The sequence below is a fragment of the Cetorhinus maximus genome, chromosome 7 (assembly GCF_964194155.1).
Source record: "Cetorhinus maximus chromosome 7, sCetMax3.hap1.1, whole genome shotgun sequence".
Taxonomy (NCBI): domain Eukaryota; kingdom Metazoa; phylum Chordata; class Chondrichthyes; order Lamniformes; family Cetorhinidae; genus Cetorhinus; species Cetorhinus maximus.
Genome location: NC_135885.1, coordinates 26,233,742 through 26,258,618, shown reverse-complemented (window position 1 = coordinate 26,258,618; position 24,877 = coordinate 26,233,742). Strand labels below are relative to the sequence as shown.

Below are 24,877 nucleotides of genomic sequence, written 5' to 3'. Positions count from 1 at the left end.
TGAGAAATGTTGACGTCCAAAGGGACTTGGGTATCCTTGTTCATAAGTCACTGAAAGCTAACATGCAGGTGCAGCAAGCATTTAGGAAGGCAAATGATATGTTGGCCTTAATCACAAGAGAATTTAAGTACAAGAGTAAAGATGTCTTGCTTCAATTGTACAGAACTTTGTTTAGTCTACATCTGGAATATTGTGTACAGTTCAGGTCCCCATCCCTAAGGAAGGAAATACTTGCCAGGGAGGGAATGCAGCAGAGGCTCACCAGACTAATTCCTGGGATGGCAGGACCATCCTTTGAAGAGAGATTAAGGAGACTGGGCCTATGTTCTTTAGCATTTAAAAGATTGAGAGACGATCTTATTGAAACTTACAAAATTCTTCAGGGGTGCGACAGGGTAGATGCAGAAAGGATGTTCCCCTGGCTGCGGATTCTAAAACCAGGGGGCACAATCTCAGAATTCTCTACCCCAGAGGGCTGTGGAAGCTCAGTCAATGAGTATATTCAAGGCAGAAATCAATAGATTTCTAGGTAATGGGGATAGCATGGGAAGATGGCATTGAGTTGGAAGATCAGCCATGATCTTGTTAAATGGCAGAGCAGGCTCGGGAGGCTGAATGGCCCACTCCTGCTCCTATGCATGTGTTTGCTCATAGAGGCAGGTGGTCAGCTTGGTTGGTGCTTGGAACAGGCAGGAAGAGAGAGAGAAATCTGCCAGGAGCTGTAAAGCAACCTGTGTCTGTCCAAAGCCAGGACAAGGTGTGCGGAAACCATTAGGAACCAGGGATGTTCCTGATTTTTTAATTGCTAGCACAAATACAGTGAGGCCCAAGCTTGAGCTAAGAAGTCCACAGTCTTGGGGTTTTGATGGAAAGTTGAAGGGCCATTTAGCTAAAAGCTAATGGAGGGTGATAGTCACAATACCTACTTGAAATAAAGATAAAGATTAAGACTGGCTTCTTCCAACAAAGTTTTGTTTTTGGTCCATAAAACTCTACAGAGAACTTGTCTCACCTGTTTTCTCTTTTGAACAACCAATTAAATTAAAGAAAACAAAGGAGTTTTCTCTTTTATACATTCAAATGAGTACTTAGCTAGTTAACCGATAATTACCTATTGAACTCCTTGTGAATTAACTGTTTCCTTCCACAACAGAAGGCTCTCCATGAAATCTCATACTAGGAGAATAACTGGAACACTGAGGAGAAATCTAATCTAATGAATTCCAGACAGCTGTGGCATACTTGGTTTGAACTCCAAAAGGGAAGTGAATTAATATTGTCAAGATCTTGTAACGTATGAAGGAGCTCTTGGGTAGAATTAGGAAGAAAAGGGGGAACTGGGTTTATATTCTAAGTGTTGCCAAACTATAGTTAAATAAGTTGTACTTCCTTTGTTTAATTTTTTTATATAAAGTTTGCTTTTGTTTAAAATCATGAAATCTTGTGGTATAATTTCTTTCAGTTAATTACTGTTTGTTCAAATTTCTTTTTAAATGTTAATGGTCTCTATGAGGATCCTAACAACAGGCATCAATAATCCTCCCATGAAGGGTGGGAGAGGGTTGTGGGGTAGTATGGGGGGTGTGTTCTTAACATGATGCTCACCTGTGAGACAGCAGCAGATATCACATTTAAATCAGCTTCCCAAAGTATAATTGAGAGCCCATCTGCACAGGTTTCCCAGGGATCAGGAAACAAGGCAGTGAAAGGAAGGTGGGAGCTGCTGGTTTCACAAAAATAATTGCCTTTTCCAATACTCCTCACTGCTCCTCAAAGAAGCCTTTAGCCTCAGCTCTGCTAATATTGGCCTCTCTCTCTCTCTCCCCCATGCCTTTTTGGCTATTCAATCCCAAAAGCCTCCCTGAAGTCCTGATTGGTGGGGATTCTCCCAGGCTGTGGCATCCTGCCTCTAGTTTTCCCTCCTATTCACCAACCAGGGAAAAGGAACAAAAAAATGATAACGAGATCCTGCCATTAAGTTTGGCAGGACCTCTGCGTCCCTGGCCTTGCCAGGTTCTTCTGCCATTTTTGGCCCCCTGTAAATACCAAGGCATTATTTCAATGGCCTATGGTACAGATTCCCAAAAGAGATGGTCGAAACAGTATTGATCAATTCAAATGCAGATTCGATCAATTTCTTTTAGAAAATACTGTTTTGGGATACAGATTATTGCTAAGTGTAGCACGCATGAAAGGAACAGATGGACGGAATTCTACTGGCCCCCAGGAGGCAGGAAGGGAGATGGGGAGGCAAATTTCACCGACGGCAGAAACCTGATTGGGCAGGCTGGCTGCCTCAAGATGATGAGCAGCCAATTTGACTATGCAAAGGCCCTATTAAGCGCCATTTAATATACCAATGACAGATCGACCCCTTGCCAAGTGGGGTGGTCATTATATAAATGGAGGTGGCCTCCCAACAGCAGCCTGGGGTGAGAGGATTTTTAATTAAAGAGAAGGCTGTGGGCAGGGTAAGCAGACTCGGTGCCTCACCAATTACCCTAGGGTGTCCCCTCCAACAATGGGCTTTTGAAATGTTTTAAATTTTTCTTCCTTTACCTGCTGAATTCAGCAGGTCTCCAGGACACCTGAGCTGCTGGCCCTTTGATTGCGCTGGCAGCTCTCAGGGGCAGGCAGCCGTCCTGAACTGGACGGCAACCCCGGCAGCAGCCACTCAATTGGCTGCTAACAGTGAAATTGAATGGAAAGTCCTGCCTGTTACCTGTGGGTGCCGGTAGCCCACTTTTCTGGCCAATGTCAGGCTGACTGCACAATTAGCACAATTCAGCCCGATGAATTTGAATCAATGGTTCCCAAAGCTTTCTACCAATGAGGGCTTTCTTCACCTTATGGTTACATCTGTTGTAGATTAATTGGGAGAGACTGATTGCCATGACTTTATGACCACAGCCGGTGTTAATTGCTGTGCAAACCAAATCCCAGAGGGAAACTTGGCTTACAGGCCACAACCTTTTTTTTGCATTCTGATAATGAGAAGACGACGCACCAATCTCAGCAGTAAGAGGTCCAGTAACACCTTTGGGTTTTTTAAAATTAAAAGTAAAAGTTTTATTAACAAAAATGAAAGAAAACTTAAGCACACAAGATTACAGTTACACAATTAAGGTTAGTCTTACAAAACATCTCCCAGAAATTCTCTACTTGGTCAAATGGCACAAATAAACACCTTCTAGGCAACACTCCCTTATATATATATTTAAATATGAAATCCAGAAACATCATGCAAGGCAAACTGCTATAGTTTCAATAATGGTGTACCACATGACTTTACCCTCTTCCACTCTGCTATGGAATCCACTTCAGAATAAAACTGCTTCCTGCAGCCCAAGACTTCTCAACAGCTCAAACAGCTCCAGCTTAACAGCTATCTATAGCTCCCTCTACCACAGTAACTCTAATGTACCTTTTTCCTCCTTTCATCTCAATCCCAATGTTCTCACACCCCTTTGAAACTTAAACCCTTCCAAATATAAGATCTTTCATGTTTCCATCTTGTCTTTGCTTTTGGGTCAATAAAAATATAATATCCCCACTACTTGTTTATCTATGAACTCCTGCAAAATGCAAACATTTTTCTTGTTGCCTCTGACTCCCCTTAGAAATTCAAACTTATTTAAAAATGCAAATGTTAGATCTAACCTTTTTACTTCTACCTCAAACTTAACACTTAACACCTTAACCTTTTCATGTTTCCAAACCCCCAGGTAGCCTGACTCCTATCAACCCCTGCCCAGATTAACTGAATCACACACACACAGACACCAAGCCTTCTTTACAGAATAACACACTATTCCCCCAAAATATTTAAAAAAACATCCATTCTCACAAATGGTTAGTCAACAACTCCATTATTGTTGCATCTTGCAAACACCAGGAAGGTAGAAAGCAACTAGATAGACTGTGGCATTTTGTCATCCACCAATTCCCACTGAAATTTATCTATGCAAGCTATTGTTGTGCTTCAGAAAAGCAACCCATTTTGAAGTATCTGAAAAAAATAAACTCTGCTTCAAATACTTGTTCTGTCACTTTCAGAGCTGTCAACACTGAGGAAATGTTAGGGTTAAGTGTTAAGATTGATGTTTGTGATCAGAAAAAGAGAGACATTAGATGGTAAACCCATTAAACATAAGGAACTGTGTTTATTTTTAAGAGTGATCCAAGTACAGACCCATGCCACAGTTTGTTGTCTAGTACCGACCACAGCTCAGAAAATCCCAAGGTTAATTGTTCGTTTGCACTGGGTTTGCTGATCTCAGTCTGGATTCTAATGAATGCATGGGAATTGGCTTCAGTAACTCTAATAATCTGCCAGTAATGTTATTTCTGAATGCCATCCAGCCAACAGAATATGCTCAATATTACTTTACGGATGAAGTCAGAATCAAGCCTTGGGAATAATGTTCGCAATCCCTACTGTAATCAAATAGCTGAAGAATGCCCTTGCCTTAGCCTTCAGCACGGATGATAGGCACTTAGGAGATGCTAGAGAACTGCTGAACTATTCCTTACTAAGAGTTAGTAGTCGCATGAGTGGAGTGGAAAGGTGGGCAGAAAAGTTTTTTTTAAAAGGTCATAGGTCCAAAATATCTTACAGCTTGGATCAAAAATTATTGATTTGTCAACCCTAATGATGGGCACCTAGTTTGCTGCCTTGTTACTTTGACCATTTAATAAAAATCCAACTGTTAATATCTCCAATTGGTAAGATTACTTATTTAAGGTTTTCCAGTAAAATGAACGTGGAACACTGGCAGCATCTGTGGAGAAAGAAATTGAGTTAATGTTTCAAGTCCAACATGACTCTTCTTTGAATCTGCTGAGTTTTTCCATCACTTTCAGTTTTTATTTCATATCTCCAGCATCCGCAGTATTTTGGTTTATCTGATCATTATCACCTTGCTGTTGGTGAGTTTGCTGAGTGCAATTTGGTTGCCACGTTTCCTACAATGATTACACTCCAGAAGTGCTCAATTGGTGCAAACTGCAATACACTTTAAGGCGTCCGGTATCAGTGAAAAGCGTTCTATAAATGCAAATCTTTCCGATTGAAAATCATTTGGCATTTACATATCCATTCTAAATGTTATAAAGACAGATTTGGGGGTGCTGATTCAATGGCTGTACCTCAGTGGGCCTTGGCCCATCCGGTTAGTCTTCCAACCTCCAAGTCCGTGTGCGCGAGCGACGGACCGATCGACTGATCGAGCCCGCCCCCTCCAATCGATAGGACCCGGTTCTCGATTGGGCCGCCGGTTGCCTATAGCGACGGCGGAGGCCTAGCGGCTCCGATCGAGCCCGAGCGGCGCTGACGCCATTGACACGAAGACATTTTTTTTTTCCCGCTCTGATTCCGACCGCAGCCGCTGTAAGTCGCTATTGAGCGGCGGATCCCTCGAGCGGGGCTGTTTGGTGGTTAATGTTTTCAGCGCCTCCCTCCCCCGTCGCCTTCTCCGGTATTTTTCTCTCTCTCCCATTGAGTCTGTTCACTGGAGTGTTGGTGTGAGGAGGAGGAGGAGGAGAAAGGGGGGGGGGATATCATGGCGGTGCTGGAGTGACTCTTAGCAAAAACCCCTGGACCACGCTTCGTGTCTTTCTTCTTTTCCCCTCTTTTCCTCCCTCTGACTCTCAGAAGCGAGTAATTCCACCCCCACCACCTCGTACCGCAATTTCCTTCCTTTACATCCCTTTTCAGTTTTCCTCTCTCCTCTTCCCCCCACTCTCATTCCTTCTCTCTCTCTCACTCCCCATCGGCGGGTGGCACGGCGGCTTTCTATCTCCTCCTCGGCTTTTCCTTTCTATCTCCCAACATCGGATTTATGATTCCTGTCATTTCATCGACATGCAGCCTCCTCCGAGAAAGGTGAGCTCCCCGAAACAGACATCTTTATTCACTGACTTGTGTGTGTGTGTGTATGTCTGTGTGAAGAAATGTCGTATTCGAGAAGGTGGGGGGTGGGGGATACAATGTCCCTAGTGTTCAGATTTAAAAAGCACCCTCTGGATTTATGTTTTGAATTAAATAAAGTGTCCATATGCTTATCTTTTGGGTTACTGTGGTGAGATATTTATAAATCCTTTCTTGTGAACATGATTTTTGGTGTTTTGTGCCAGAATGTAAGAGTGTGGTTGGATTTTGAAACCCTGGTGATTGTTGAGATATTTACATGTGAAAGTAAAAGGCGGGGGTGGGGGTGTAGGAGGGGGGGTTGTTATTGCTTTTTTTCCTGCAGGCTGACTGGATTTTTTTGTGTGAAAACTTGGGTTTTTTTTGTTATTGCGCTTCATCTGGGAAACGTCGAAGTGCACAACAGAATGTGTACAATTTTGGTCCTTTTAAAACGCTTGAAATCGGAGTGGACATTTCAAGGAAGGGCACCTTATGGGAAGTGGGTAGAATAAATCTATCTTTAAATCAATGACTTTTTTGGCGGAAATGTCACGAAGATAGAATTGACTGAAAGGTTTTAAATGACCATTGTTGCTTTAAATTTTCCACATGAAACGTTTCGCACTGTTTACATAATTTGTGACATTTAATGCTGGCTCTCAAACGTAATGATGCTTGTGCTATGTTTCTGGGGAAATTAATTCGTAAATTGGCATAAATTGTACTAAATGTCGACGTTTTGTGTGCTTATTTCGCGCGTTCTTGAGTTAAGGTGGTGCGTTTAGTTGGAAATTATTTTATTTGCGTAGCTTTGTTATCTTTTAAACCAACAGTGTGTTTCTTTATCAAAGGTAAAAGTTACTCAAGAACTGAAAAACATCCATGCTGAGCAAATGACTAAACTTCAGGCGAAGCATCAGGGGGAATGTGATTTACTGGAAGATTTGAGGTAAGATTTCCAAAATTTATTTTCTATCTGGAACAGAACAAAAAGATCTCGAATTGTGGGAGTATTAAATAATTTCCTCCTCCTGTTGGCCAAACTGTGACCGTAACAATGTGCCAAACAGAAAATTCCACAAGTATGTTATCCTCATTACACAATTAAAAAGGATGTTTGTAATCTGCTGGCTCTTTTACATGTATTCCCTTCTCCCTTATTTGAAAGAGTGTACTTGTGTTCAATTGCATTAAATATGTGAGAATGTTCACAGGTATTGTGAGTCCCATTAACTTTCCAGTAATATTCCTGTTTATATTTTCTGTGCATCTTGAGAGAGAATTTTTGGCTATTTTATAAATGATTGCTTTACATTTGTGAGCTAAGAGAAATTAATCAAACTGAGGTTTAAGTTTTGTTTTGCTGAACTATGACTGATACTAATATAGACACACTGTAAACATGAGCAGTAAAACACATCCTACAGTTCTAGTTTTGCCCTAGATATGGGTGACAGTATCAAGATGATGAGTGCACCCTTCTCATTGCATAGCATCATAGTACTTATTGTACATTTGCAGTAAATAAAAGCTGTGCATTATTTATTTAAAGCTTCAATGTACCTTGAATTAATAATTCTTTAAACCAGTTTTGTAGGTACCTTTATTTTAAATTGTAATTCTGCGTCTAACTGTAGAGACAGTTTTTATTTGTAAATAAATGTCTGCTTTAAATCACAATGCAGTTAAGACTATATAGTTATTAGAAAAATGACATGCAAATCTCTTAAAAAAAGCACTTCGCATGCAGCAAACTAACTTAAAATGCATTGTCAGTTTGGCCACTGCAGTCATATTATTGCTTTGAATTAGGGGCTCTGTTTACAATCATTTGGGTGACCTGGAAATGACACATTCAACAGATAATACAGTAGAATTGAACAATTGTAAGTCATTCATTCAAGAAAATTAAAAGGTAGCTGAAAGTGAGTTAGAAAGTTATGAAGTAGTAGGCCATGTTTAAGTTATGGCAGAAACTTGAGATTGGAGTTCACAGTTTGCAAATTCAAGAGTATGACATTCCCTTGAGCATACTCTAACTTTTTTAATAAAAATATAGTACATATTTTTCCTCCCGCCTCAATTTGAGTAAAACTAAAATATTTATTTTCTTGAAGTGGAATGAGAGACTCTCCTTACCAAGGAATGTTACATTATTACAGTAGCTTTTTCATTACCAGTGCCAGTGTTCCTTTTTTGATATAAGCTTTGTCGCTTTCTGTGTAGCTTTGAATTGTAGAAAAAACTCTTGTTTTATGATGTTTAAGCTGTATTGGAGTAAGTTTGTAAAAAGCATCAGTTGATAATCTTATTTTACCAAAAAGCAGTGCTGTTGAATTCCATCCCAACTATGAGCAACCTAAATTTTTCTCCTGGCCATAATAGAAATTTTGCTGCAGTTTGTGAACATGAACCTATGATAAAGAGAGCTAATTTGGTAGTTACCTTCGGTTCTGTATTTTAATGAATAAATTATATGTTGATAAATTTACTAAGAGTACATATGTTTGGACTGTAAGAAAAGAAAAATTTATAGAACAAATGTTGATATATGTCAGGTACATATTTTAGTATTGCGGAAAAAGAGATGTCAAAGCTTTTCATCTTGCACTCATCAGGACACTTGCAAAAATACCAATATCAGAGGAAAACAGCAATTTATACTGTATAAAGAAAGCGCTGATTGTTTAGCAAGTGGACTCTGGTAGAGGCTTGTCATGGAGAATGCACCAGTAATATATGTAGCTTCGAGAACACGCAAATGCGTCACACTGAGTTCAACTGACAATCCTAAATTAGTTGTCATGTAATTCTTAGCACACTGAGGATTATTTAGCAAATGTTGTTGCCCAATCGTGGAATCACATCTGATGTTGGACACTGTTTTGAGTTTTGCAAGCATGGGCTGGTTGGCTACGGTCTGTACCTTGCCCGTTGCGAACAGCAGCTCGGACATGCTGTTTGATACGATCCGCCAGTCTTTGGGATGTACGGCCTACATACCTCGCTTCCCACTGGCATTGAAATTCCTATACCACATTACTCATTTGTGTGATGGGCAGAAAGACCTCTTGGCTTGAAAGCAGCATCCTGTTAGTGGCAAATACCACTTGTGCTACTACTGCATAGTAACAGTGTGAAACAGCAAGCTTCACCTGTCATTTCACGATGTATATCATGCAAACTCATGAACGGGCCTAAGGCCGTCACATCCGGCCCTGAAAAGTGCCCAGTCTACCTTAGATTACCCTGGAAGGGCAAGGTACCTCAAAAATTTGAGCAACAGGTGAAGCTAGCTGTTTCACGCTGCTACAATGCAGCAGTAACACGAGTAGTATTCATTACTAACAGGGTGCTGCCCTCAAGCCAAAAAGACTTATCACACAAATGAATAATGTGGTATATTAATTTCACTGCCAGTGTGATGCTAGTTATGTAGGCTGTATGTCCCAATGACTGGCGGATCGTATCAGATAGCATGCCCCGGCCGCTGTTTGCAATGGACAAGGTACAGATCATTCCCAATCAGCCCGTGCTTTTAAAATTCAAATCAGTGTCCAGCATTAAATGTGATTCCGTGATTGGGCAACATTTGCTAAATAATCCTCAGTGTGCTAAGAATTACACTGACACCAATTTAAGATTGTCAGTCGGGCTCTAGGTGTGGCACATTTGCATGTACTGGAAGCTACATGTATTAATACACAGGGCCCTGTTCTTTGCAGACAGAGCATGTACACACATTGCACCTGTATCAGCTAAACAAAGTAAGTGACAACCATTCATTGACTCATTGCTCAGGATAACGCCTTGACCAATCAGGGTCTAGCTGCCAAGTTTAAATTTCAAACAATACTTGGCAGTTAACTGTCAGTAACCAACACTGGTGCATTCTCCATGGCAACTCTCCTCCAAGCAGAATCCACTTGCTAACCAATGGCACTCTCTTCACATACAGTATAAATTGAGGTTTTCCCCTTATACTGGTATTCTTGCGAAGTGTCCTGATGAGTGTAAGATAAAAAGCTTTGACATGTCTTTTTTTTCAGCAATACTCAAGTTCTGTACCACCAAATGACTATTGTATATGCACTTTAATTTTGAATGACCCACGAACAACATAAAAATTGGCTCATTTTCCTAAGGAAGAACTTGCATTCGTATCATGCCTTTCATGACCCCAGGATTAAGTGCTTTTGAAATTTAGCTATTGTCGTAATGTAGCAGAAATATATTTAGAAGGTGGAATAATTTTTTTTTGGTTTGGGTTGTTTTCTGTTAACTTATCAGCGATTGTTGTGAAATTATATTTTCAGAACTATAATTATCAGCAGATATGTATTTTTTAGTGTGGTTTCATTGGGGCTACATGTTTATCTCAAAAGTATAGTTCCTAAAATAGTTGCCTCTTTGTGTTCATTTAGTAAGAGGAATCTTGCACGTCCATGATCCTAGTCCTTTTTGAAATATGAGGGAAAGGAACATTTTAATCAATTTGTCAGTGAATTTTTTGAGCCTCATTGTGAAGTATTATAGTTAGTTCATGCTCCAAGAATATCTCTGATGTTCACAATGGCATCTGATTTCTTTCCTGTGCTGTCATAGAATCTGATGCACCTTATTTTGTCATCTCATGTTACAATTTGCCTATCTTTGCAATGCTGTTAAAGCTGTGGCATAATGGCTTTTGTACTTGTGCTTGTGGGCTTTTGTGCAAATGTGAGGTGAGAAAAAGGTTTCTCACACAGTGAGTAGTTAGGGTTTGGAATGCATTGCCTGGAAGTGCGGTGGAGGCAGGTTCAAATGAGGCATTCAAGAGGGCATTGGATGATTGTTTCCATTTAAATAATGTGCAGGGTTATGGGGACAAAGCAGGAGATTGGCGCTGTTAAAATGCTCAGAGAATGAGTGCGGACATGATGGGCCGAATGGCCTCCTTCTACACCGTTACGATTCTGTGATACTTCAGTGCACATTAGTTATAATGTGATCTGTTTGGCACTTCCTCTTTCTACTTTACTTGGGACAGGTTTTTGATTGGAGATAAAAGAGTAAGATAAGGGTAGAATTAAATGCCATCTGTTTTTGTTGATATCTGGAGAACATTCCTGTGGCAATATCTATCAAGTGTGGTTTCTGGGGAGCCATTTGATCTACTACTTGTTATTGAACTACTGCTTTAGGGATCCTTAGTAGCAGTCTGAGAAACAGTTAAATATGTTCACTGTGCATATTGTTATGATCCCTGTGGAGACCAGCAAACCAAAAGAACCAATTTTCTTTACTCAGCGACCCTAACGAGAAAAGCAATGGATGAGACTTTATTTTTTATAACTTTAACCATCAAACCAAAATCAGCATAAATTAAACATGAATTAACAGGCAAATTGCAGTCAATATAAACTGTAAATTTCATATTAAATAGATACAACAAAGATAGGTCTTGTGGATTTACTGGACAGTCCACCTAGCATATCTAGCAGTACTCCACTACAAAGCCACTCATAACTCTGAATTTCCTCAGATAGAATTCAGTAGAATAGAACTCCTTTTTTCTTCGACTATTTAGCGACTGATTCTCATTCCAATAACGGCTCCCAACCAACTCATTTAATGGGCATGGCCTCCACCAAAATGACTTACTTCTTTAGAACCTCCTCAGCTTTACTCACGACAGCATGGATCCATCAGAATCGTCTTTAGCTGAACCCTCAGTAACAGCCCAGTGCAGGTTCGGGTCAATTAGTTCCTTTAAAAATAATTGTAACAGCGGCAGTAACCTTATGTCTATCTCTGCTCCCAGATCCAGCCTTTTGTGTTCACCTTTTTCAACTGTGCCAAAACTTCGCCCCCCCTCGCAAAATTTGATCATATGGGGCCTGTTTTTATGTTAGCTGGGGTCACATGGGCCCATTTTGTGTCTCACCCGCAGATCACAAGATCATAGGTTTCCATGCCCTCTCGGAAGCCACGCTAAAGCAGAAAGTAAGAAAGTGCTGAAAACATCCGACTCAACACAGGGAACAGCAGCCCTGCTGTCGTGTGAATGCTCCTGAGCCAATCCCATACACAGGCCTCCCCTCCACTTGAAATGCTACTGGAGGTCCACAGCTCAGGCGCAGTCTGCATATGCACCTTTGCTGCTTCAAGTCGACTGGCTGGAGCCAACTCTGCACAACGGTACCGGACACCATCACAATATTATTCCTTTGGAGATAGACCTAGTATCAACATTTACTAATGACAGCAAAATTGGATGTAGAAGGTCAAAAAGAACTACAAAGAATGTTAATGGGGAAATGGCTTAAAGGTGACACTTGTAATTTAATGCCACTATATGGAAAGTGATGTATTTTAGTAAAATAGTTAATAGTAGTAATTACCATCTGAATGGAAGTTGGTTCATGGAACATTAAAGGCAGGCTATTAAAACCTAGACTACTGTTACATTTTTTAATCTTGAGGTAAATAATATAAATACCAAGAGATAATGATGAGTTTAAAAAGAACTTTAACAACTTGGTGTACAGTATTGCATTTCACAAAACCAAAGGGTGATAGAGAGGATACAATACAGATTCACCACGATACTGTTTGCGTCCATTTGAATTATGGGGCAATATAATAGTTTCAAAATTATGAAAGAAGGAAGATAGACAGGTTTCAGTAATTGAGGGATCAAGAACAAGGGTCAAAGGTACAAGATTAAATGTAAAGAGATTTAGAACAGAAGGCAAGGGAAACTTCTTCATAGCTGTGAGGCTGTGGAATTCACTTGAATTAGTGGTTAAGGTATAAAATAGATCCAACATTCAAAACTGGACTGAATAGGCGAATGAAGGAAAAGGGATTTAGGGATAAAGGAGCTTGTTGGGCAAATGCAATTAGAAATATTTGCTCATGGAGGGTAACACTACCATGGGCTAGTTGGGCAGAACGGCCTATTTCTGTGGTGTAATTTCTATGTAGGTGAGAGGCATTTTCTATATTAATAAAATCCACCATGAATTTATTTTGTGTTATCTAAATATTCTAGATTTTTCAAACCATGAAAAGGCTTTTCAGAACTGGAGGTTTTCCCTTTCCCTGTGGAAAACTATGTCTCCTTTGTTTTGTATTCCTCATTATCTGTGCCTGATTTTGGGAATTCAGTTCATGGGAAATCATGAACATGGACCCAGTGAGTGTGTTCCTTCGTTCCTCTTCAAAAGTGCCCATTCAACAGTTAGGAGCAGGCTGGCAAGACAGCCTGTGCCTGGACCTTTGCTTTTGATCCTGGTGCTAGGTTATTTTGCAATTTTTTTCCCCTCCATCTCTTTTGGAATACTACTCTGACAGCACAGCCAAGATCAGGAATTCACCATGCTTTGTGGCATTTTATATGAAAGATCATTATAGAGTGTTACTGCACTAATGATGAAGGTTAATTTTTGAAAGCAAATTTGCATAAAAGCAGCAGTACAAGATACTTAAAATATTTTTTTTAAAGGAGGAAGTGTCCTTTATAATCAGTATGACAATTCACTCAATCAGTCATGTCCTAGGTAGGCAGATATGTTTTGGATATATGTTCTTACAAAAGGTCACCAACCTGAATCTTGTTTTTCTCTCTCCTTATGGATGCTGCTTGACCTGCTAAGTATTTCCTGCATTTTCTGCTTAATTTTTCAGATTTTCAGTATCCGCAAAATTTAACCAATTGTATGTTTTGTCTGTGCTTGTGAAGTTGATTTGCATGGAATTTGTCCTAATTTTAGCATAAAAAATGAGGAGGCGGTTGCATGGCCTTCTCTTGTTCACGATAATCATTACCCACCGCTTGACTGGTGCAAATGTTTTCTACCACTTGTCAGCACAAGCCTGGATCTTATCCAAATTCTGTTCTGGCTGGCATGATCAGAGATGTTCATAATGAAGCTGAACATCGTTGAGTTGTCAGTGCATAACTATATTTTTGATCTTGCGATCAAGGGAAGACGTCTGCAGTGAGACTGGCAATCCTGCTGTATTTAAGAATGTTGAAATATTGAGAATGTATTGCTTTAACCAGGTGCTGAGAATTGAAAGAATACTTATCTCTCTGAACTCTGAGATTGAAAGCATCAAAATTCATCTGATTTGTTCTAAAGCAAAATAGATGGTCAGGTTTCTGGTCTTGAGCTGCCTGGGGAAGAGCCAAGTTGAGTTTGGTTGCTTCACTAGTAGGGGAAAGAAAGATAAATTGGTGGGATTCTCATAAAGCCAACTCCCCCACCCCACTGATATTTCTTGCATGCTGCCCGAGGGTCCGGCACAGTATTATTACAACTTAATCGGAAATCTGAAAACGGCCTGTGGTTTGGGTGGCAAGTACCAAAATATAGCGAGGATGGTGGAAGAGCGGTGCCTTAGATTGAGCTGTTCTATAATTATAGTGTATTTTTACAGGTTTGTTTATCGGTAATCAGCTGTAAGGGAGGGCAAATTTTATTACTTGAGTATTCCTTATTCCTTATTGACATGCTTAAAGTGATTAAACTAGTCAGCCAGTACTATAAACCGGTAAATAATCAATTTGTGCAATACGTTTTAGAATGAATTCTGACCGTTGCCTTGAACTTCTCGATAATTAAAAGTTTTACCCCCTACAAAATGTATGACGCACATAGAATGTTGATTGGTTAGTATGAAGTTTACGCTAATAAATAAAACTTGTATGGCTGTCTCAGGGCCCCGATTGCATTCGTCCCTATTTCCTAAATCAACTAATCTTAATCTTGCTGAAATTTGCCATAATTTTTGAAAGCATAAGTATACCATGTTATGGGACTTGAGTTCTTATTTCCTTGAGGAAGGATCGCTAGATAGGCCCACTCATTTCAGAATCCATCTTAACTACTGTTTAGTTTTTTTTTAATTCATTCATGGGATGTGGGTGCCGCTGGCTAGGCCAGTAGTTATTGCCCATCCCTAATTGCCCTTGAGAAGGTTGTGGTGAGCTGTTGTCTTGAACCCCTGCAGTCTCATAACTTGGCAACCAAGTGGTGCTGTGGGCCATCAGCAGCAACAGAATTGTGCCCAACCACAATCTATAACCTCATGGCCCGGCATACCCCCCACTCTACCATTACCACCAAGCCAGGGGATCAACCCTGGTTCAATGAAGAGTGCAGGAGGGCATGCCAGGAGCAGCACCAGGCATACCTGAGATGCAGGTGCCAACCTGGTAAAGCTACAACGCAGGATTACTTGTGTGCCAAACAGCATAAACAGCAAGTGATAGACAGAACTAAGCGATCCCAAAACCAACAGATCAGATCTAAGCGCTGCAGTCCTGCCACAACTAGTCCTGAATGGTGCAGTCCCTAACAGCACCCACAGTGCTGTTAGGGAGTGAGTTCTAGGATTTTGATCCAGCAACAGTGAAGGAGCGGTGATATATTTCCAAGTCAAGATGGTGAGTGGCTTGGAGCAGGATCTGCAGGTGGTGGTATTCCCATGTGTATGTTGACCTTATCCTTCTAGATGGTAGTGGCTGTGGGTTTGGAAGGTGTTGCCTGAGGAGGCTTGGTGAGTTCCTGCAGTGCATCCTGTAGATGGTACACATTGCTGCCACTGTGTGCCAGTGGTGGAAGGCATGAATGTTTGTGGATGGGTGCCAATCAAGTGGGCTGATTTGTCCTGGGTGGCGTCAAGCTTGAGTGTTGTTGGAGCTGCACTCTTCCAGACAAATGGAGAGTATTCCATCACACTCCAGACTTGTGCCTTGTAGTTGGACAGGCTTTGGGGAGTCAGGAGGTGAGTTAGTCGCCGCATGATTCCAAGCCTCTGATCTGCATTTATAGCCACAGTAGTTATATGGCTAGTCCAGTTCAGTTTCTGGTCAATGGTAACCCCAGGATGTTGATAGTGGGGGATTTAATGCTGTTGAATGTCAAGGGGCGATGGTTAGGTTCTCTCATTGGAGATGGTCATTGCCTGACACTTGTGTGGCACGAATGTTACTTGCCATTTGTCAGCCTAAGTCTGAATGTTGTCCAGATCTTGCTGCATTTGGACATGGACCACTTCAGTATCTGAAGAGTCGCAAGTGGTGCTGAACATTGTGCAATCATCAGTGAACATCCCCATTTCTGATCTTACGATGGGAGGAAAGTCATTGATGAAGCAGCTGAAGATGGTTGGGCCTAGGACACTACCCTGAGGAACTTCTCCTGCAGTGATGTCCTGGAGCTGAGAGACTGACCTCCAACAACCACAACCATCTTCCTTTATGCTAGATATAACTTCAACCAGCGAAGAGTTTTCCCCCGGATGCCTATTGACTCAGTTTTTGCCAGGGCTCCTTGATGCCACACTTGGTCAAATGCAGCCTTTGTGTCAAGGGCAGTCACTCTCACCTCACCTCTGGAGTTGATTTCTTTGTCCATGTTTGAACCAAGGCTGTGATAGGTCAGGAGCTGGGTGGCCCTGGTGGAACCCAAACTGAGCATCAGCGAACAGGTTATTGATAAGCAAGTGCCACTTGATAGCACTGTTGATGACCCCTTTCATCACTTTACTGACGATGGAGACTAGACTGACAAGGCAGTATTTGGACGGGTTGGATGTGTCCTGCCTTTTGTATACAGGATATCCCTGGGCAATTTTCCACGTTATTAGCTGCCAGTGTTGTAGCTGTACTGGAACAGCTTGGCTAGGGTTGCGGCAAGTTCTTGAGCACAAGTCTTCAGTACTATTGCCGGAATATTGTCAGGATTCAGTGCCTTCAGCCATTTCTTGATATCATGTGGAGTGAATCGAATTGACTGAAGACTGGCGTCTGTGACTCCCGTCTGGAGGAGGCTGAGATAGATCATCCACTCGGCATTTCTGATTGAAGATTGTCACAAATGTTTCAGCCTCATCTTTTGCACTAATTGAGGATGGGAATATTTGTGGAACCACCTCCTCCAGTGAATTATTGAATTGTTCACCACCATTCAGGACTAGATGTGGCAGGACTGCAGCGCTTAGATTTGCTCCGTTGGTTGTGGGACCGCTTAGCTCTGTCTATCACTTGCTGTTTGGCACACAAGTAATCCTGCGTTGTAGCTTTACCAGGTTGGCACCTCCATCTCAGGTATGCCTGGTGCTGCTCCTGCATGCCCTCCTGCACTCTTCATTGAACCAGGGTTGATCCCCTGGCTTGGCGATAATGGTAGAGTGGAGGGTATGCCGGGCCATGAGGTAACAGATTGTGGTTGAGCACAATTCTGTTGCTGCTGATGGCCCACAGCACCACTTGGTTGCCAAGTTATGAGTTGCTTATTGTGTTTGAAACCTATCCCATTTAGCACGGTGGTACTGCCACACAACACGATGGAGGGTATCCTCAGTATGAAGATGGGCTTTGTCTCCACAATGACTCTGCGATGGTCACCCCTACCTATAATGTACAGATGTATCTGCAAGAGTCAGGTTGATGAGGATGAGGTCAAATATGTTTTTCCCTCTTGTTGGTCCCCTTGCCACCTGCCGCAGACCCAGTCTGGCAGCTATTGTCCTTTAGGACTTGGCCAGCTCGGTCTGTAGTGGTGCTACTGAGCCATTCTTGGTGATGGATATTGAAGTCCCCAACCCAGAGTACATCCTGCAGCCAAGCCACCCTCAGTGCTTCCTGCAAGTGATGTTAAACATGGGGGAGTACTGATTCACCAGCTGAGGGAAGGAGGCAGTTAGTGGTAATTAACAGGAGGTTTCCTTGCCCATATTTGACCTGATGCCATGAGACTTCATGGGGTCCGGAGTCGATGGCGAGGACTCCCAGGGCAACCCCCTCCCAACTGCCACCTCTGGTAGATGTCCTGACATACCCAGGGATGGAGGTGGTAGTGTCTGGGACATTGTCTGTAAGTTATGATTCCATGAGTATGACTGTCAGGCTGTTGCTTGACTGGCCTGTGGGACAGTTCTCCCAACTTTGGCACAAGCCCCCAGATGTTAGGAGGACTTTGCAGGGTTGACAGGGCTCAGTTTGCAGTTGTCGTATTTGGTGCCTAGCTTGATGCCGGGTGATCCATCCAGTTTCATTCCTTTTTTGTAGGCTTTTTAGTGGTTTGCTACAATTGAGTGGCTTATTAGGCCATTCTAGGGGGCAGTTAAGAGTCAATCACATTGCTGTGGGCCTGGAGTCACATGCAGGCCAGACCAGGTAAGGACAGCAGATTTCATTCCCCAAAGGGGCATTAAGGCAGTCAACAACTGTTTCATGGTCATCATTCGAGTTTTAATTCCAGATTTTTATTGAATTCAAATTTCACTATCTGCCGTGATGGGCTTTGAACCCAGGCCTCCATAGCATTGCCCTGGGTTACTAGTCAAGTGACAATGCCACTGTGCCACAGCCTCCCAATTGTGTTCAGATGATCAACTTTATTGCTGACAATCAATTTTATTGTTTTAAATTGAATTTAAGAAAGACTAATTGGTCTGTAGTTGCTATGTTGTTGCCAACCTTTCTGAATATGGTACCATATTATTGTGTTTTCAAACTTCTGATGCCCTCCCAGCATCCAGTGACTCCTTTACTACAAACGTCCGTGCCTCAACAGATAACCTGTCTTGAAACTCTGGGATGAGTACTCTTAATTCTAGGGGATTTATTTGACTGAAGACCTTTTTAAGATTTTCACCTCCTTTACATTGAAGATTTTTACCTTAATTTTCTCTAGGGAAGGGCATGTTTCCTATGTCTTTCACTGTGACTACTTGAGGAAAATAATTATCAAGAGTATTTTAATATTTTTGCATTATCCTCAATTTTGAGACTATTTTCATGTATTATGGCTCTTGTCTCTTTGCTTTCTTGCTGTTATACTCCTTTTACTATCCTGTTTTGCCTCGAACATTTTCCCCCCCCTCACGATGTCTCCCCCCCTGCCTCCCCAGCTCTCACATTTTATTGCATTTCTGTACATTCCATGATCTTTTTCTTGAACCATTTGTATTTTTAGTATGGTGGGTGGAAGGAAAAGTAACTTTTGGTGCTGTATTGTGAAGGATGTATTTTTCCTGGTTTACCCAGTCATCGGCCAAATGCAAACCAACTTGGCCTTAGCCAGTGCTGTTGTGAAGTGGACATGAGTGACCCAGGATAAAACTTGTCCCTTCTGTGGGGAAAATACCTACTTAGCTTCAACTCTGTGATTTGCCAGTATTGTGCAAGTTGATTACTTGACAGGTGTAAGAGATTGCACAGGCATGATTTCAACCCATTGTACTTTATCTCAACTTTTTATGATATTATGCTGTCTGAGATTCGATTTTGTCTTCGGCCTTGTGTAATGCATTGTGCTAGTGCATAAAAACATTGTGATACGTTTAGTGAAGGTTCCGCCTGGTGATGTCACTCAATAAAGGCAAGTTGCAAGAATTAAGAGGAAATGATTTTAATTCTTCCACCAGATGTGGGGGTCGCTGGCTAGGCCAGCATTTGTTGCTCATCCCTTATTACCTTTGAAGGTGGTAGTGAGCTGCCTTCTTAAACCATGGCAGTCCGAGTGGTGTAGGTACACCCACAGTGTTTTAGGAAGGGAGTTCCAGGATTTTGATCCAGCAACTGTGAAGGAATGGTGATAAAGTTCCAAGTCAGGATGGTGTGTGGCTTGGAGGGGAACTTGCAGGTGGTGGTGTTCCCATGCATCTGCTGCCCTTGTCCTTTTAGGTGAGTTTGCCACTGGCTTCATTAAGGGCAGCATTTCAGCCCATGGCTACAGTTGTGGTTATATTTGTTGAATGCTGGTCCTGCATTATTTGGCACACCCTAATTTTGTTCCAGAAAGCAGTATTGATAAAACTACATTGGACTTGGCTTGTTTTTTGCCTGTTCTGGATCAGTGCAGAGAAGTTATTTTCTGTCCAGTGATGCAGAAGAATTGCTTAGGTGTTACTATACATAAAACCATCTCTTTTGATGTTGCATTTAGTGGTACACAAATTATTGAAAGCTATTCAAATATTTAAAGAGACTCAGGAATTTCTGGCTTGCGACCCAGAAAAATTCCTAATGTGTAAACATCACTGCTTGACATGTTATGATCAGTTTGCTGTAATGTTCTTGAGTAAGACTTTTATTTAATCTATTGAGAAAATTTTGTCTTAACATTGCTTTGTGCTTTTTTCCCTGATCTTGATAACCTTGTCTTTTCTCAAGGGCAGAAACCAAGAATTTGCAAGTTGTCGATCTACCAAAACTTTCCTCAACAAGTAGCCAATCATTAATGTCCAAATATGCCCGAGTACTGACATTACAAGAACAGACCAGGTGAAATAGTCAGCTGTAGGAGTTAACTATCACGGATTTTTGTGATAGGCAATTAAAACTCAGCCAATTTATCTCCAATTTAAAAAGCTCGATATCTGCTTAAAAATGTTACAATATAGACAGATAAATAGTGTTGAGCACTGTTTCCAATCTGAATGGAACTATGGAATTATCATTTGTGGAATGCAACTAGGATTGAAAATTGTCAATTGTAACGTCACATTGATCAAGCATACCAAGATGTCATTGTTGTGGAGAAATTTCACGGCTTTAGTATCTTGGGAGTTTTTAACCTAGAGTATTTGGCTCCCTTAAGAAATGAGTCAGGGAGAGTTCATGAGTTTTTACAATTACACTGATTTTTGTGGGTTAGATTTAATGGATTGAATGCAATTATTTTGTTTTTCACCCTGTCCTTGGAGTGTTTCTTGCTGTCACTGAATGGCAGAGTTGTAAGTGTTCCCCTTCCTAATATTGACATCAGTTATGGTGTTGGGCACATTAGCACAAACCTTATAGTACAAGAGCAAAATACTGAGGACGCTGAAATTATGAAATAAAAGCAGACAATGCTAGAAATATTCAACAGGTCTGGCAGCATCTCGGACTTTATAGTCAAATCATATTATCAGGATATGCACCTGTAACTCGTTCAAAGCTGTTACCGGAGTTGATGGGTGGAAGGAAGATTTCAAATGTTTGATGTAAGATGTCATCATAAAGAATATGAGGTTTTTATGGAAGTACTAGTGAATTGTGGCCTGGAGGGTTGCCAACTGTAGTATGGTTAGCTAGAATTAGTATCATGAGACAGTGTACCTAGTTTTAAAAATGGAATATATTGCTTCCATTTGATTCATGCTATGAGTAGTACTACATAACATTTACAGTGCGATAACAAGTTGTTCAGCCCAACAGGTCCATGTTTGTGCTCCATGTGAGCTTCCGCCACACCATTCTTCTAGTCCCACCAACATATCCTTCTGTTCTTTCTTGTGTTTGTCTAGTTTCCCCTTAAGTTTTATCTATACTAGTTGCAGTGAGTTCCACGTTCTAACCACTCTCTCTCTCTCTGGGTTAAAAAAAAAGTTTCTCCTGAATTCCCTATTGGATTTATTTTAAGATTATCTTATATTATTATTACTTGGCCTAACTACTTCTCAATATAAGGACTTTCCTTATTTTAATACTAATTATTCACTTTAATTGCAGTATATGAATGTGCCATGATTACAGCAGATGTTATTTGCTGCGCAGACAAAATTCCAGAGGGAAACTTGGCTTTGTATTGTGAAAACGAGAAGAAAATTTACTGATCTCAGCAGCAAGAAGTCCAATAACAATTTTGGGATTTTAAAAATTAAAAGTAAAAGTTTTATTAACAAGAATAAAAGAAGACTTAAGCACACAAGATTACAATTACATGGTTAAAATTAGTCTTACAACACCTTTCCCCAAAAGACTCCCTACTTGGTCAGACCCACAAGTAAACACCTTCCAGGCAATACACTCCAATAGATTTTTAACTGTAAAAATCCAGTAATAATACTCAAAGCAAACTTCTGTAGCTTTAGTAAAGGCATACTACATGACCTCTTTTAAACCCCCATCCCCCCCCACCCCATCCTGCTGTGGAAATCCAAAGCTTCAGAACAAGACTGCTTGTTGCAGCCCAAGACTTTTCTGGCTTGAGTGGATGGCTGATTTAAACTGCATCTTCTTCCAGCCTAGAGCTGTTTCCAGGAGATCTTTCTCACACAGCTAATAGCCCACAGCTACCAGCTCCAGCTGCAGTAACTCTAAAATACCTTTACCCCCCCTTTCATCTCATGTTCCATTGTTCTCGCACCTCTTTGAAACTCAAATCCTTCCAAATATAAAATCCTTCATGTTTCTATTTTGTCTCTGCTTTCGGATCAATAAAATGTAAGGTACCCTCTTCTCTTTACCCATGGAACACCTGTAAGATGCAAACATGTTTCTTTTCACCTCTGACTTCCCTTTGATATTCAAACAAACTCTCAATTTATCTAAAAATGCAAATGTTAGATCCAACTTATTCACTTGCACCTCAAACTTAATGCCTCTAGCCTTTCATGTTTTAAACCCTGCCCAGACAATCTGTCTTCTAGTAACTTTTGCCCAGCTTAATTAAATCATTTGTGCGCACACACACACCCTTCTTTACAGAATAACACAATATTCCCCAAAAATATTTTAAAAAGTATTTAAAAATCCATTCACACACATTGTACAGTGTTTCATTAGTTGTTGCAGTTTTGCATGTTTCTCTAAAATTTGGCAGACTAATAAATTATTTTGAGTCATATAATTTAATAAAATGTATATTTCATGGGCAGTTATGCAATTTCAGTGGATTAATTCAAAAGTTCCTGTTGCAATGTGAACTGCTGCACTTTTCCTTTGTGCAACTAAGGTTAAGGATTGTAGTAAATCATGAACCATTTAAATTGCTATAGGTTTCAGACAATGTAACCACACTCCTGTCAAATGAATAATGGATTTTTCAGAATCTTCTGCAGGTGTAACAGAATTTATTTTTTTTTATTATTCATTTATGGGGTGTGGGTGTCGCTGGGCACGCCAGCATTTATTGCCTATCCCTAAGGGTACATATGTATTAATTACATAGCTATTTACAGTATTGTGTTCAAAGTTTACAATTAAACCTGTCAGCTCCCTCAGACTCCAAGTGGTCTTTAGATATGGGGGCAAATTTTCAATTTGTCATCTGGCCATAGAACTGATATTGTGGATTGGCCGCCATTATTGAAAAACCTGATTTTACTTTCCATTGATTTCAATGAAAGGGTCAGTTTTGAAAATGCCTGGCTAGCTCACAACATCAGCTTTACACCCAAGTGAAAAATCAAAAGTTGACACTGTGGTATCTAAATACAGATTGAAGTCTACTTGTATGGGAAAATATGGAGAAAATGTTTTAAACTTTGTAGCAATAGAATGAGTATTTTAAACAGAGGATTTTATGTTTCCTTGGTAACTTGTGATTCAATGGGAGATTAATTAAAAACTCTTAAAATTGATGAGCTATTGGACCAAATGATCATGAAGCTGTTTTGCCAACCAGAAGATATTCATTTCATAATTCTGTCAGTAAGAGTTCTAAATTTATCTGTTTCAAAATTTCGAGAGCATCTAATGCACTTCAGATAAGGGAATGATAGGCAGTAATTTTTGTATTTTTGTGTTCCCCTCCAAACTGGTTCATGAAAATTGCATGTAGTTGTAATTGTTATCTGGCTTCCGGAGTTTATAAATAGCCACGGTATCCTGGACTCACCAAATTAGAAACCATGTCTTTCCATCCCTGCCCCCAAGCCTTGCACCCACTCTTTCTTCATCCCACCAAAGTAACTTAAAGGGAAAAGCCAGGTTAGCAGCAAAACATTGTAAGAATACCCATAGGTAGTGCTGCAGCAGATCTAGTTTGTAAAGATTGAGTGCAATTATTTATTGTTATGTATCTCATGGGTGAAAAAATCAAAGTAGTTGGCTTATCCAAAGCAGAACAGTTTTGGACAATGGCTCAGTTTACTGAAATTTCAGATGATTGAGTTGTTTACACTCTAATTGAAGTGTACAAAAAGAAGTAGTTCAGATATTGAATTAATATTGAGGTACAGTTGAAATGTTTGGAACTTGATCGGATACCTTTTCCAAGTTAAATTTTTTGCAAATTTCTCAGTGCATTGTGATTAGGGTGGAGAGGAGAGAATTTTATTGCACTTTCCCTGAACAACCTAGATTCAGGTTATCAGAAGTGCCATTTTCAGATGAGATGTTATAGTGAGGCCGCATCTGCGTGCTCAGATGGATGTAAAACATCCTGTGACACTATTTCAAGAAGAGTAGGGAATTCTAGTACAAAAACAGAATTACCTGGAAAAACTCAGCAGGTCTGGCAGCATCGGTGGAGAAGAAAACAGTTGACGTTTCGAGTCCTCATGACCCTTCGGCAGAACTGAAGTATAGTTAGGAGAGAGGTGAAATTCTAGTGCTTAACTAACATCCCTGCCTCAATAACAATAGCAGAAACAAATTGTAGTTATTTATCTTGTTTGTTGCTCTTGAGAGCCTTGCTATGCATTAATTGGCTGCTGCATGTACCTGTACAACAATGCTTCAAAAAATGTAAAATATCACTTGTAAAGCAAGTTGGACATCTGGTGGATATGAGGTGATGGATAAAGTCAAGATTGATCATTTCAAGCATTTTTCACTGTACGAAGAGCCTAAATTATTTATGGGATCCATCTATATAACCTGATGTTTTAGATTTACAATCCATATTGGAAAATGCCAAAGGAAAGTTTGGTGTTATGAAACCCAAATTCATTAATTTGTAATTGTACAATCCAGTGCTGCATTCTGTATTCAAAACCAGGAAACCATTTTGATTCTCATACTTAAATGATGATGGAAACCCAAGGTTTAACATTAAGTTAATTGTGGAAGTGGCAGAAAATATGCATTTTGCAAAACTTGCATATAGATATTCACAGTTTTCAAAAAGTGTAAGAAATTTGGGGTTAAAAATGGCCAGTGTTGCTGTTGTTTAACAATAAACAAAGCTGACATAGAATTTTTTTCACAATTTCTTAGTTTAAAATAGCTCTTTGGGGTTGGCCTATTTTCTGATT

The 24,877-nt window shown here is 40.5% G+C and overlaps 1 protein-coding gene across 2 annotated transcripts in view; it reads left to right on the top strand.

Moving 5' to 3' along the window:
- Positions 1-5,499: 5,499 nt before the first annotated feature.
- The window catches only part of fchsd2 (FCH and double SH3 domains 2), a 266,251-nt gene continuing 246,873 nt past the window's right edge, over positions 5,500-24,877 (top strand). For both annotated transcript variants that reach the window (XM_078545225.1, XM_078545224.1), the window contains exons 1-2: positions 5,500-5,884; positions 6,763-6,860. In XM_078545225.1, coding sequence (XP_078401351.1) covers positions 5,864-5,884; positions 6,763-6,860 — 119 coding nt within the window. In that variant the 5' untranslated portion in view covers positions 5,500-5,863. The remainder of the gene's footprint in view (positions 5,885-6,762; positions 6,861-24,877) is intronic.